A 14,943-nucleotide genomic window follows, 5' to 3' on the forward strand; every position below is an offset into this window, starting at 1 on the left:
CGAAGCGAGCACTGGATCAGAAGTGTAGAGTAGCCAGGATTCCAACTAGCACTCTGATATGGGTGCCAGCACCGTACGTGGAAGCTTAATCCGCTGGGCTACAATGCCTGCCCCTGCCTCTCTCTTTTTCAAAGATATACGCATAATTTTCCTTAGCTGCATATGACTTGGTAGTGATGAACCATGGAAATCATGCTTTTAAATGTAGATTAATGACATCAGTATGAAACCATTTACTTTCAAGCCTCATTCATCATTTCATCTATAGAATGTACTATCCTTGTGCAAATGTAAATTCATTTGGTACACAACAATTTTCAATAGACACAAAGACTAGAGAGCTTTGCTATAAACACAATATCTTTTTTTTTTTTTTTTTTTTTTTTGACAGGCAGAGTTAGACAGTGAGAGAGAGAGACAGAGAGAAAGGTCTTCCTTCCGTTGGTTCACCCCCCAAATGGCCGCTAAGGCTGGTGCGCTGCGCCGATCTGAAGCCAGGAGCCAGGTGCTTCCTCCTGGTCTCCCATGCGGGTACAGGGCCCAACATCCTGGGCCATTCTCCGCTGCCTTCCTGGGCCACAGCAGAGAGCTGGGCAGGAAGAGGAGCAACCGGGACTAGAACCTGGGGTGCCGGCGCCGCAGGTGGAGGATCAGCCTAATGAGCCGCAGCGCCGGCCTATAAACACAATATCTACCAACAACTTCAGTGAAATGGGTACAGAACTTAGAGTAGAAAAGAAGAAAATCAAGCTGGTTTCTCAGAAGTGAAGGAGAAGCCCACAGCCTCTCTTAGGGAAAATACTGAGGTGTCCAGTCTTCTTCCTGTCGCCCAAGAGGGAGGGAGTGTTTGGGGATGAATTATGTTCCTGGCAGCACGGTGGAGTTACCGGGTAACCTTGAACAAAGCCCACAGCCTCTGGGAGAGCTTCCTTTCTGAGGACAGAGGACTACAGACCTACCTCTGGAAACAGCACTGGTACATGCTTGTGTTGGCAGCATGAGAGAGGCTCAAAAAGACAGGTTCCTTCCTGTGCGTCTCCTTGTCAGCGTGACGTCTCAGGACCAGTGATTTACCACAAAGCACGTGGCAGGTCCAAGACGGGTGCCAGTCCTGACCTCTGGAGAGCTCTGGTTCAAGGAAGAGATTTTCTTAGCAGGCCTTCTGCCCCAGAAGCTTAATCCACAGCTGGCAGGACATATTGGCTCTGAGTTGAGGCAGATGGGAGTCGTCTGAGTTTCTGTGATGATGAACTAAAAACAGCAGCCACCACTCCCTGCCATCCAGGGCACGCGACCTGATAGCTAATGAGGTGTGTGTCCGAGGACACGGCGTAAACAAGCTCTTCACGACAGCAGAAGCCAACTGGAAAAGGAGATGAAAGAAAAGCCTGGCAAGACCAGTCGCAGCACAGCAAGGCAAATAGCACAAACACTTCTTTTTTTTTTTTTTTTTTTTAATTTATTTGACAGGCAGAGTTAGACAGTGAGAGAGAGAGAGACAAAGAAAAGTCTTCCTTTGCCGTTGGTTCATCCCCTAAATGGCTACCATGGCCGGAGCTACGCTGATCCGATGGCAGGAACCAGGTGCTTCTCCTGGTCTCCCATGGGGTGCAGGGCCCAAGCACTTGGGCCATCCTCCACTGCACTCCCGGGCCACAGCAGAGAGCTGGCCTGGAAGAGGGGCAACCGGGACAGAATCCAGCGCCCATATGGGATGCCGGCGCCCCAGGCAGAGGATTAACCAAGTGAGCCACGGTGCCAGCCCACAAACACGTCTTAATTATTAAAAATGACAAGTATACTGATGATTCACAAAATACAGTCTCCAGAAAAATTAAAAGAAGAATATAGGGGCTGGTGCCATGGCCTACAGTGCTGGTGCCAGTTCGAGACCCAGCTGATCCATTTCCTTTTTTTTAAATATTTATTTTATTTATTTGAAAGACAGAGTTACAAAGAGAGGTAGAGACAGAGAGAGAGGTCTTCCATCCGCTGGTTCACTCCCCAGATGGCTGCAACAGCCGGAGCTGCATCGATCCTAAGATGAGACAGGAGCTTCTTCTTGGTCTCCCACATGGGCACAGGGGCCCAAGCACTTGGGCCATCTTGTACTGCTTTTCCAGGTGAGTTAGCAGGGAGCTGGATTGGAAGTGGAGCAGCCAGGACTAGAACCAGCACCCATATGGGATGCCGGTGCTTCAAGCCAGGGCTTTAACCCATTGCTCCACTTCCAATCCAGCTCTCTGCTGTGGCCTGAGAAAGCAGTAGAAGATGGCCCAAGTGCTTGGGCCCCTGCACCCACGTGGGAGACCCAGAAGAAGCTCCTGATTCCTGGCTTCGGATCGGTTCAGCTCTGGCTGTTGCAGCCAATTGGGGAGTGAACCAGCGGATGGAAGACCTCTCTCTCTCTGCCTCTTCTCTCTGTGTAACTCTGACTTTCAAATAAATAAATAAATCTTTTAAAAAGAAAAAAAGAATATAAAATACTGGTCACAATACACAACTATACTAAAAGTCAGAAGCACACTTGGAGTAATAAAAATAGAACATTCACAAAGCTAATACAATTAGGATAAACCTAATATAACAAAAAACAGGATAATACTGGCCTGGGATACACACACACACACACACACATAAGTAAACTTTCAGTGAATAGAATTGAGAGTTGAGAATTAAACTCACCCATCTATTGTCAATTAATTTTCCAGAAGGGTATTAAGTTCACTCAATGGGGAAGATAGACAACTGGATATCCACGTGCAAAATGAGACACTAAAAAGACAAGCAGGTTTTTAAAAAGCCATAAATTCGAGTTAAACAAAATTTAAAACTTTTGTACATCATAAAACTATCAAGAAAATGAGAGGTCAGTGTTGTGGCATAGTGGGTGAAGCCGCCACATGCATTCCACATGAACACTGGTTTGAGTCCTGGCTGCTCCACTTCTGATCCAGTTCCCTCCTAATGCACCTGGAAAAGCAGCAGATACCCCAAGTGCTTGGGCCCCTGCACCCACCTGGGAGAATCAGATGGCATTCTAGGCTCCAGGCTTTGGTCTGGCCTAGCCCTGAGCACTACAGCCTTTTGAGGAGTGAACCAGTGGATTAAAAAAAAAATAATAAAAACAGCTGGCACTGTGGCATAGTAGGTTAAGCTTACACCTACAGTGCCGGCATCCAATATGGGTGCCAGTTCGAGTCCTGGCTGCTCGACTTCCCATCCAGCTCTCTGATATGGCCTGGGAAAGCAGTAAAAGATGATCCAAGTGTTGGGATCCCTGCACACACATGGGAGACCTGGATGAAACTCCTGGCTTCTGGCTTCAGCCCGGCCCAGCCCTGGCCATTGTGGCCATTTGGGGAGTGAACAGCAGATGGAAGATCTCTCTCTCTCTTCCCTCCTCCCTCCCTCTCTCTGTAACTCTGCATTTCAAATAAATAAAATAAATCTTTATTTTTAAAAAAATATTTATTTAATTTTACTTGAAAGAGTTACACAGAGAGAGAAGGAGAAGCGGAGAGAGAGAGAGAGGGAAGTCTTCCATCTGCTGGTTCATTTCCCAATTGGCCACAATGGCTGGAGCTGTGCCCATCCAAAGCCAGGAGCCAGGAGCTTATTTCAGGTCTCCCATGTGGGTGCAGGGACCCAAGGACTTGGGCCATCTTCTACTGCTTTCCCAGGCCACAGCAGAGAGCTGGATGGGAAGTGGAGCAGCCAGGACTTGAACTGGCGCCCACATGGGATGCCGGCACTGCAGGTGGCAGCCTTACCCAGTACACCACAGCACCAGGCCCAATAAAATAAATCTTTAAAAAAAAAAAAAAAAGACGAAGGCCAATCCATCTGAGTTTTTTTTTATTTATTTATTTATTTTGACAGGCAGAGTTAGACAGTGAGAGAGAGAGACAGAGAGAAAGGTCTGCCCTTCCGTTGGTTCACCCCCCAAATGGCTGCTACTGCCAGCAAGCAGGGCTGATCCGAAGCCAGGAGCCAGGCGCTTCCTCCTGGTCTCCCTTGCGGGTGCAGGGCCCAAGCACTTGGGCCATCCTCCACTGCCTTCCCGGGCCACAGCAGAGAGCTGGGCTGGAAGAGGAGCAACCGGGATAGAATCCAGCACCCCAACCGGGACTAGAACCCAGGGTGCTGGTGCCGCAGGCGGAGGATTAGCCGAGTGAGCCGCGGCGCCGGCCTCATCTGAGTTTTGATATTGATATATTTGACCCTATGCTGGCTCCAGCCACAGGAACTCATGTTGTAGGGGGACTGACCTGTTGAGAAGGCATGTACGTTAGTGAGGAAATACACAACAGACGGTTGCTGTCAGCCCTGGATCTTGTTGAAGCCAGTGCTTGGTTGGCCAGTTCAGAGAAAGAGGTGAAGGCTACAGCGAGCCAGAAGACGGAAGTGATTGCTTCACGTTTTAGTCAGGCAAGGGGAGGGGGGCACATGTCTATGATCAGCTCCTCACTGCCAGCTCACCAAATGAATCAGAGATTTGGGAAATATTTTGCACTGACATGGTTCACAATGGGCATTCCAGAGTTGTGAGATATTTGAACAGATTAAATGGTTGTCTGGGTCAATACTGCCTTAATGAAACACTGTACATTCTCACAGTTGTAAAATTCTCCACATTTTGATGACCAATAATATTGTAAATTTATGTGGGTTTCTATGTTAGAGTACTATGTAAATTTAAAGAGTCATAAACAGCATTTCTGACCTGGGTTAAAAAACAGTTAGGGGTGAGTGTTGTAGTCAGTGGGCTACAACAGTTGGACTCAGTAGGTTAATGCAGTTTGGGATCTCTGCGTTCCACATTGGATGCTGGCTTGAGTTCCAGCTACTCCGCTTGTGACCCAGTGCCCTGCTGATACACCCAAGAAGTAGCAGGTGTTGGCTCAATCACTCAAGTCCCTGCTATGCACGAGGGAGATCTGGATGAAGTTCCGGGCTCCTGGCTCTGGCATGGGCCAGCCCTGGCTGTTGTAGCCATTTGGGGAGAGAGCCAGTGGATGGAAGATCTCTCTCTCTCTCTCCCTCTCTCTCTCTCTCTCTCTCTGGCTCTTGCTATATCACTCTGCCTTTCAAATAAATACATCTTTAAAATAAAAAAGTTAAACAGAATAACCTGTAATTCCATACCAAGCTATATCCCCGAAAGAACTGAAAACAAGTGTCAAACAAAAACCTGTAATTAATGTTTATACCAGCATTAGTCATAACAGCCAGAAGGTGAAAACAACACAAATGTCTACCAAATGATGACTGGATAAACAAAATGTGGCTCACATCCATATGCACAAATATACAGTCATATAAAGGAATGAATAATGATACATGATAAAACTTAGCTGAATCTTGAAAATATCATGCCTGGTATAAGAAGCCAAATATGAAAGGTTATGATGCCATTTGTATGAAATGTTCAGAACAGGCAAATCCATAGAGACAGAAGGTGATCACTGCTACCAGAGGACGGGGAGAGGGGAATGGGAGGGGCTGCTACAGATACTAGGTCAGATGAAAATATTCTGAAACAGGGCCGGTGCTGTGGTGTAGTGGGTTAAACTGCCGCCTTCGATGCTGGCATCCCATACGCGTCCTGGTTCAAGCCCTGGCTGCTCCACTTTCAATCCAGATCCCTGCTAATGGCCTGGGAAAAGCAGTGGAAGAAGGCCCAAGTGTTTGGGCCTCTGCTACCTACGTGGCAGATCCAGAAGAAGCTCCTGGCTTTGGCCTGGCCCAATCCTGGCCATTGTGGCCACCTTGGGAGTGATGGATGATCTCTCTGTGTCTCCTTCTCTCTCTCTGTAACTTTCAAATAAATAAATAAATCTTTTTAAAAAATGTTCTGGAATTAGCAATGATGGCTGTACAACCTGTGAATATAATAAAAACTGCTGAATTATATACTTTAAAATTGTGCATTTTATGGTATGTGAATTTTATCTCAATAAAAAGGAATTCTCGGCCGGCGCCGAGAATCCTCCACCTTGCGGCGCCGGCACAAAAGGTTCTAGTCCCGGTTGGGGCACCGGATTCTATCCCGGTTGCCCCTCTTCCAGGCCAGCTCTCTGCTATGGCCCGGGAGTGCAGTGGAGGATGGCCCAAGTGCTTGGGCCCTGCACCTGCATGGGAGACCAGGAAAAGCACCTGGCTCCTGGCTTCAGATCAGTGAGATGCGCTGGCCGCGGCGGCCATTGGAGGGTGAACCAACGGCAAAAAGGAAGACCTTTCTCTCTGTCTCTCTCTCTCTCACTATCCACTCTGCCTGTCCAAAAAAAAAAAAAAAGGAATTCTCAGGGTTGGTGCTGTGGTGTAGAGGGTAAAGCCACTGCCTGCAGTGCTGGCATTCCATATGGGTGCCAGTTCCAGCCCTGGCTGCTCCACTTTGGATCCAGCTCTCTGCTATGGCCTGGGAAAGCAGTAGAAGATGGCTCAAGTCCTTGGGCCCCTGCACCCACGTGGGAGACCTGAAAGAAGCTCCTGGCTCCTGGCTTTGGATTGGCCCAGCTCTGGCCACTGCAGCCAATTAGGGAGTGAACCATCGGATGGAAGACCACCACCACCCCCTCCCCCGCCCGCCTCTCCTTCTCTCTCTGTGGGACTCTGACTTTCAAATACATGAATAAAGCTTAAAAAAAAAAAAGAATTATCATAGGCTTTAAAAAATTTACTTAGATTTATTGAATTTTTAAAAATGCCTGTTATCTGCATGGTACAGGGACATGCTGTCATTTGAAGGCCTGTGTGCCCCTTTGTCTGCTTTGCAGATACATTTGTCACTACCCAGTTACCATCTCACCCTCAATCCCCAACTGTGTACCAAACCTCAAACCATTACCAGAACCCACACTGCCAACCTCCTCCAGGCTTTGGCACCCTTATGAGCTGTTCCTTTGGGGAAGAAATTTATGTGGGCTATACTTCATCTAATCATATACCTATTGCCTTTTTTTTTTTTTTTTAGAGGTAGAGTTACAGACAGTGAGAGAGAGAGACAGAGAGAAATGTCTTCCTTCCATTGGTTCACCCCCCAAATGGCCGCTACAGCTGGCGTGCTATGCTGATCTGAAGCCAGGAGCCACATGTTTCCTCCTGGTCTCCCATGCGGCTGCAGAGCCCAAGCACTTGGGCCATCCTCCATTGCCTTCCCGGGCCACAGCAGAGCGCTGGACAGGAAGAGGAGCAACCGGTACAGAATCCGGCGCCCCAACCAGGACTAGAACCTGGTGTGCCAGTGCCGCAGGCAGAGGATTAGCCAAGTGAGCCGCAGCGCCGGCTTGCCTTATTTATTTATTTTTTTTAAGACTTATTTATTTATTTGAAAGTCAGAGTTACACAGAGAGAGAGGAGAGGCAGAGAGAGAGAGAGAGAGAGAGGTCTTCCATCCACTGGTTCACTCCCCAATTGGCTGCAACAGCCGGAGCTGTGCCAATCTGAAGCAAGCAGCTTCTTCCGGGTCTCCCACGTGGGTGCAGGGGCCCAAGGATTCGGGCCATCTTCTACTGCTTTCCCAGGCCATAGCAGAGAGCTGGATCCAAAGTGGAGCAGCCAGGGCTGGAACCAGTGCCCATATGGGATGCCGGTGCTTCAGACCAGGGTGTTAACCTGCTGTGCCACAGTGTCGGCCCTCCTGTTGCCTTTCAAGGCATAATACAAATGTCACTAGCCTCTTGAAGCTTCTCCAACTCCCTTACCCCAAACCAGAAATGTTGCTTCTTCTATCCTATGTTCCTCTAGGGTAGCAAGTTAAAGAAATTGACACATAGTATTTGTGTATACTTTTGAGGCACAGTATGGTAACTCAATAGATGAATACAAATCAGAGTAATTAGCATTTCCTTCTCCTTCAGTATTTATTTCTATGTGTTGGGAAACTTCAGGCTCTTCTTTTTCAGTTATTTAAGACTAAATCACAGATTGTTGTAGACTACAGTTATCTCATTGTGCTTTGAAACAATAGAACTAATTCCTCCTATTTAACTATGTTTTGGTACCTGCTATCTAACCTCTCTCTACCTCTCCCTCCTTTTCCTCTTCCTAGTCTCTGGTGACCAATGTTTCTCTCTCTCTCTCTCTCTCTCTCTCTCTCTCTCTCTCCCTCTCTCTCTAAATCTCTGTACTACTCTTCCCGAAGATCTGCTTTTGCAGCTTCCACAAATAAATGAGAGCACGTGGTATCTGTTACAGAGACACTTCCTATACTATACCATGCTGATTTGGTCCCAGTTCTGTCATCTTCCCTCTTCAACCAGACCAGGATCCCAGGAAGGCACAGCTCTCTTATTACATCTTAAGCACCAGTATAATGCTTACAACTGAGTAGCAAGAGAACAAACTAACATTTATGGTATGTCTAATAAGTACAGGGTGCAAAACAATCTTCAAGACCATCCTGTCAAGTATATATTAACATCTCAATCAGAATTGAACTTCTGCTCCTCAAATCCAAGGTTCTGCAGCTCAGTAACTGAGGTTAGCTCGCACAAGCCATGAGATCAGACTGCCTGGGTATACATCCTGGTTCTTCCACTTACTTTTGTAGCTTATTTTATAAAAGGATGATAATAACAGTGCCTACAGTCTGGATTCAGCTCTGAGTTTCTATTTCCTGGATCCAGAGTGAAGATCAGTTGTTAATCAACAGAAAGCATTTAGAAGAGGGCCTCACGTTTACCAAGAGCTTCTGCTATTGTTACTAATACTACTGTTGTTGTTGCCATACCTAGAATCAAAACCCAGAACCTAGCAGAATCTCCAATTTTGCCTTTTTTATGCTGAGTTTAAGAAAATCCAGTTTATCAGGTGATAGTGTTGTAAATATTTGGTTTCCACCCTCAGATGCATGAACTTTAATTTTTTCTATCAAAATTAACTTCTCTTTTAATTCCATTTTTTCCATGAAATTTTGAAGTACACTCTATATATTATCTCTTCTTCATAGAAACCCCATATGGGAGCCAGCTCTGTGTCACAGCAGGTTAATGCCCTGGCCTGAAGCGCCAGCATTCCATGTGGGCACCGGTTCAAGTTCCGGCTGCGCCATTTCTGATCTTTTTTCTTAAGATTTATTTATTTGAAAGACAGAGTTATAGAGAGAGGTAGAGACAGAGAAAGAGGTCTTCCATCCACTGGTTCACTCTCCAGATTTTTTAAAGATTTATTTATTTATTTGAAAATCAGAGCTACACACAGAGAGAGGAGAGGCAGAGAGAAAGAGAGGTCTTCCATCCGCTGGTTCACTCCCCAATTGGCTGCAACAGCTGGAGCTGCGCTGATCTGAAACCAGGAGCCAGGAGCTTCCTCCGGGTCTCCCACGCAGGTGCAGGGGCACAAGGACTTGGACCATCTTCTACTACTTTTCCAAGCCATGGCAGAGGGCTGGATCAGAAATGGAGCAGCCGGAACTTGAACCGGTGCCCACATGGAATGCTGGCGCTTCAGGCCAGGGCATTAACCTGCTGTGACACAGAGCTGGCTCCCATATGGGGTTTCTATGAAGAAGAGATAATATATAGAGTGTACTTCAAAATTTCATGGAAAAAATGGAATTAAAAGAGAAGTTAATTTTGATAGAAAAAATTGAAGTTCATGCATCTGAGGGTGGAAACCAAATATTTACAACACTATCACCTGATAAACTGGATTTTCTTAAACTCAGCATAAAAAAGGCAAAATTGGAGATTCTGCTAGGTTCTGGGTTTTGATTCTAGGTATGGCAACAACAACAGTAGTATTAGTAACAATAGCAGAAGCTCTTGGTAAACGTGAGGCCCTCTTCTAAATGCTTTCTGTTGATTAACAACTGATCTTCACTCTGGATCCAGGAAATAGAAACTCAGAGCTGAATCCAGACTGTAGGCCGATGGCAGAGTGGTTCTTAGGGGTGGGGAGGCTTTCTCACCCGTAGGATGACTCCCGAAGGTGACAGAAGGTTAGGCCACTCAGTGCTGGAGAGGACAAGATCCTAGAAAGTAGAAGTGCTCTGCCTGGCTACCACGGGGCAGAATTTCTATTTGTAACGTCAAGATAATAGGGGAGCCGCTGCCAACGCTGCGTCAAGCTCAAGAACACTGAGCAGAGATGGCTGACTTCCAACGGAGCCATTAATGCAAGTGCAGAAGACAGCTCCAGGTAGAGAGATCCTGGGGAACTCAGCGAGCACTGAGTGTTTGAAGCTGGCACTTAACCTCCAATTATCGGACGCAGGGTCTGCCGTTCTGAGGCCAGCCTGAGTCCACTTCTGACGCCTCCCGGCAGCATGTGCATGTGCGTTCCCTGGGCCTCACGGAGGGCGAGAGGGGCAGCGATCTGACTGACCGATGGACTGCACAGTAAGAAGATGTTGAATCCTCTTGTCTTTGCACTTCTTGCCAGCCACAACCACTCTGGAATCTCATTCGGGATTCTTCCTCTCCCTCTCTCTCCATTTTACTGACTGTAATGAAACAACAGCAGACGCTCTCAATAGGTCCAAGGCATCCGTGTGAAGAATATATACCGTTTATTCGTATTTCCTGACATCCAAATTCTTTAAAGGACATCTCTTGAGGAGAGCTGAGATAGAGCCAGCTGTGAGGGAAACAATAACAACAACAACAACAGGTAGTGAAACCCTCAGAGTGAACAGTCCACATGACTGTGCCGAGTGTGAGAGGACGGAACAGAAATGATAAGAGGAAAAGCAGTCCCGGGCACAGACGGGGCTCCAGAGCTGTTTGCTGACTGAAACAATAAACAGTAGAATGAAATAGCAGGCCCATGAGGGAAGACAGACCTTTCTCCAGCTCCCTTATTGTTCCCCCACCCGGGACACATTTAATATATTAACATCTATCATTTTCATAAATACCAATACTATCCACAACCGTGAATGATAAAGTAATTCACGCCAAGCACTGCCGCCAGGGATTGTGGGCCTGAAATACACAGCCGCACATCTGGACATTCTGAAGACACAGCAAAGATGGGGCAGGAGCCCATCGCACCAGGTGACTTCCTGGACCAGGCCTGCATCTGGGCGTGGTCAGTGTCTCCACCTGCAGCCCCGGGACTTTCCTCTTCCTTCTCCCTGAAGGTTAGGACCCTTGGACTTCATTCCTGAACTGATCCATTACTTGTCTCCAAGTCAGCTCCCCTTCTTAACCTCCCTGGTATAACTACTGCCCAATTAGAACAGATGTGTGACCCCTGGGTATGCCACAAGCAGTGGGCAAGTCGGAGTGTTGGGTCCAGCGTCAGCCCTGCCCATAACCCTTCCAGCCTCTAAACTTCTCGGAGAGGGTGTCTGTTCTTAGTCTTCCTGCATCATCTCCTTTTCCTTCCCTGATATACACATTTTAGTCCTCAATTCTCCCCACCAAAATTCTCCCTGACAAGGTCACCAATGGCTTCTTTCTAACCCTTATCTTACCTGACCTCTGTGGCAGCATTTAACAATGCTGACCATTCTCTCCTTCCTGAAACACTCTCTCCTTAACTTCTCTGACACCATATTCTCAGGGTTGCAATCCAACCCTCCGTGGCTTTACCTTCTCAGTGTCCCCCAAACTTGCTTCTCCCCATTTCTTAACTCAGTGAATGGCACCACCTTCTCCTAAGTTCCCAAAGCCTGTTTACTCCTAACAAACATGTTCTCGGTTATGGAGTTTGTTATCTTCCTGGTTTGCCTCTCTCCAGTTTCATGCCTACATTTTGTGTGCCAGGCTGCTGTGTTCACAACAAACATAGGAAGTAAATTTTACTATCACCTCCAACTTTCAGATTACAAAACAGAGGCACAGAGTGGCTAAGGAGCTTGCACGAGGAAGACCAGAGAGCTACTAAGTGACAGAGCCGGATTCAAACCCAGGTGACATCACTTGGCTTTGGGTTCTCATCATGAATCACTCTCTTCTCAGCTGCAGCTACCTTGTGGGTCTGCTGTCATGGCTTCCTCTAATCCTCCACTGATTTTCACTGACACCTGTTAGACTCTTGTCATTTTCTTGTGTAAAACTCTCTATTTACTTCAGGATAAATCAACACTCAAAAAAACAAAAACAAAAAATCAACACAACATGGCCATTCAGGACCCTCCATAACCTAAATCCAGGAATCATTTACCTCTTTGGCGTCATTTTAACCACGTACCAAATGCCCTACTAGCCACCGTGATGGCCCACGCTTCAGTCTTCTGCATACCGGTTGATGTGCCAAAACCACTAATTCCTTCTCACTTTCAGATTTTGTGATAAGCCTTTCCAACCTCATATGACTATGCCATATGACCCTGCCCCTCCTGTGAATTCCCAAAGACACAAGTAAAGGTCTGTAGTAAATCCTTACAGTGGCCTTTATTTTACTGTATTGTTTATTCGTTATCTGTACCTAGTAGTAACTTCTAGAAGACTGTGAGCTTCCTGAGAACAGAGACTGCCTAGAGTTCACCGTTCACCCTCAGTACTCAGCTCCATGTCTGCATGGTACATAGTAGACAACAGTCATTGAATGAATAAACCTTTATTTTCCATATCCCACTTTTTTTTTTTTTTTTTTGGCAGGCAGAGTGGATAGTGAGAGAGAGAGACAGAGAGAAAGGTCTTCCTTTTGTCGTTGGTTCACCCTCCAATGGCCGCTGTGGACGGCGCATCTCGCTGATCCGAAGCCAGGAGCCAGGTGCTTCTCCTGGTCTCCCATGCAGGTGCAGGGCCCAAGCACTTGGGCCATCCTCCACTGCACTCCCGGGCCATAGCAGAGAGCTGGCCTGGAAGAGGGGCAACCGGGATAGAATCCAGCGCCCCAACCGGGACTAGAACCTGGTGTGCCGGCGCCGCAAGGCGGAGGATTAGCCTGTTATGCCACGGCACCGGCCTTCCACTTTTTTTTTTTTTTAGTTGAAAGAGTTATACAGAGAGAGAAGGGGAGGCAGAGAGAGAGAGAGAGAGGTCTTCCATCTGCTGGTTCATTCCCGAATTGGCCGCAACAGCCAGAGCTGTGCCAATCTGAAGCTGGGAGCCAGGAACTTCCTCTGGGTTTCCCACATGGGTGCAGGGGCCCAAGGACTTGGGCCATCTTCTACTGCTTTCCTAGGCCATAGCAGAGAGCTGGATTGGAAGTGGAGCAGCTGGGACTAGAACTGGTGCCCATATGGGGTGCTGGCACTGCAGGCGGTGGCTTTACCCGCTATGCCACAGCGCCAGCCCCTATACCCCACTCTTTAACACCTACTCATATGATCTTTATAACCAAACTGTAAGTTTCCTGAAGATAAAAAATATAAGCAGCATCCCCAAGTTGGAAGTTACTCACAGATCTGTAATAATAACAATAGCTAACATTCATTAAGGGCTCAATGAATGTCAAAAATCCAATGAAACTGCTAACATTTTTATCTCTCTTTCCCTTCAAGTGAGGAAACTGAGTCAGAGAGTTTAACAGCTTGCCTAACATGACATGGCAAGTAAGCAACAGAGCTGAGTTTTTTTTGTTTTTTTGTTTTTTCAGTTTTTACAACTTTAATCAGTTCTCATCCACATTGACTGTCTGTAGATTTTTGAAAGTGGTGACAGGTACGTAGGTAACCAAAGTGTAGAGCTTGTTTGGGGAATCTTCATCCTCATTACGTTTTCTGGACAACCTCAGGCGGATGCGGTATGGGACATTCCTTATTCCTTTGGCCCAGACGGCTTTGTTGAGCCTTGTATCAATGCGCACATCCGGAGTCCCCATCTCCTTCATGGCAAACTTCCGGATCTCTTTGAGTGCCCGAGGGGCACACTTCTTGAAGCCCACGCCATGGATGCGCTTGTGAATGTTGATGGTGTACTCGCGGGTCACCACCTCGTTGATGGCAGAACGGCCCTTCTTCTTCTCGCCGCCCTTCTTCGCAGGAGCCATCTTGGAGGGCCCAAGCTGGAAAGCCAGAGCTGAGTTTTGAATCCTGACATTCGTGCCTATACTTTAAAAAAAAATTAATTGGGGCTGGCACTGTGCAGCAAGTTAAGCCACTGCCTGGCATGCTGGCATCCCATATGAGTGCCAGTTCGAGTCCTGGCTGCTCCACTTCTGATCCAGCTCCCTAATAACCTGGGAAAGCAGCAGATGATAACCCAAATGCCTCAGCCCCTGCCACCTACATGGGAGACCTGGTTGGACTTCCAGGCTCCTGGCTTCAGCCTAGCCCAGCCCCAGCCACTGTGGTATTTGGAGAGTGAACCAGCTGGATGGAAGATCTGTCTCTTCCTATGTAATTCTGCCTCTCAAATAAATAAACGTTTTTAAAAAGTGACTTTTTATAAAAAAAAAGTATTCATTTATTAGAAGTCAGCCTCTTCTGCTACTTTCTAGGCACATTAGCAGGGAGCTGGATTGGAAATAGAACAGCCAGGACTTGAACCAGAGCCCATATGGGATGTCAGTGTCACAGGTGGTGACTTAATCCACTTTGCTACAATGTTGGCCCCTAAAAAATGAATTTTCAAAATTGTTTCTTTTCATTTTATTTGAAAGAGAGAGGGAGAGAGAGAGATAGAGAGGTCTTCTACCTGCTGGTTCTCTCCCCAAATGCCACAACAGCCAGGAGCCTGGAACTCCATCCGGGTCGCCCACATGGAGGCAGGCACATGGGTGTGCATTAGCAGGATACTGGATGGGAAGTGGAACACCTGGGACTTGAACCAGGCAGCCCAACGTGTGATGCCAGTGTCTCAAGTGGAACTTAACTGCTATGCCAAACACCTGCCCTGGTGCCTGTAGTCTTAGCCACTGTAATAAAAGTCTAAGGAAATTGAAGGTTTACAGATGGCAATAACTTACGTAAGATCACAGTGTAGTGCTGAGACAAGAACTCAGGTTTTTTTTAAAGCCTATGCTCATAAATTCTTTGATATACCACTTCTACTTTAAAAGTCAGTGTTAAGCTCATTCTGGATGTTGGCACTTTAAAAGATTTGA

The 14,943-nt window shown here is 47.0% G+C and overlaps 1 protein-coding gene across 1 annotated transcript; it reads right to left on the reverse strand.

The window, feature by feature from the left end:
- Window positions 1–13,484: 13,484 nt before the first annotated feature.
- On the reverse strand, window positions 13,485–13,927 carry LOC133751832 (large ribosomal subunit protein eL31-like). The gene has a single exon (XM_062181983.1). The coding sequence runs from the start codon at window positions 13,885–13,887 to the stop codon at window positions 13,510–13,512; it is 378 nt and encodes a 125-aa protein (XP_062037967.1). The 5' UTR covers window positions 13,888–13,927; the 3' UTR covers window positions 13,485–13,509.
- Between the last annotated feature and the right edge of the window lie 1,016 nt (window positions 13,928–14,943).

Source organism: Lepus europaeus, chromosome 23, assembly GCF_033115175.1.
Source record: "Lepus europaeus isolate LE1 chromosome 23, mLepTim1.pri, whole genome shotgun sequence".
Lineage (NCBI taxonomy): Eukaryota > Metazoa > Chordata > Mammalia > Lagomorpha > Leporidae > Lepus > Lepus europaeus.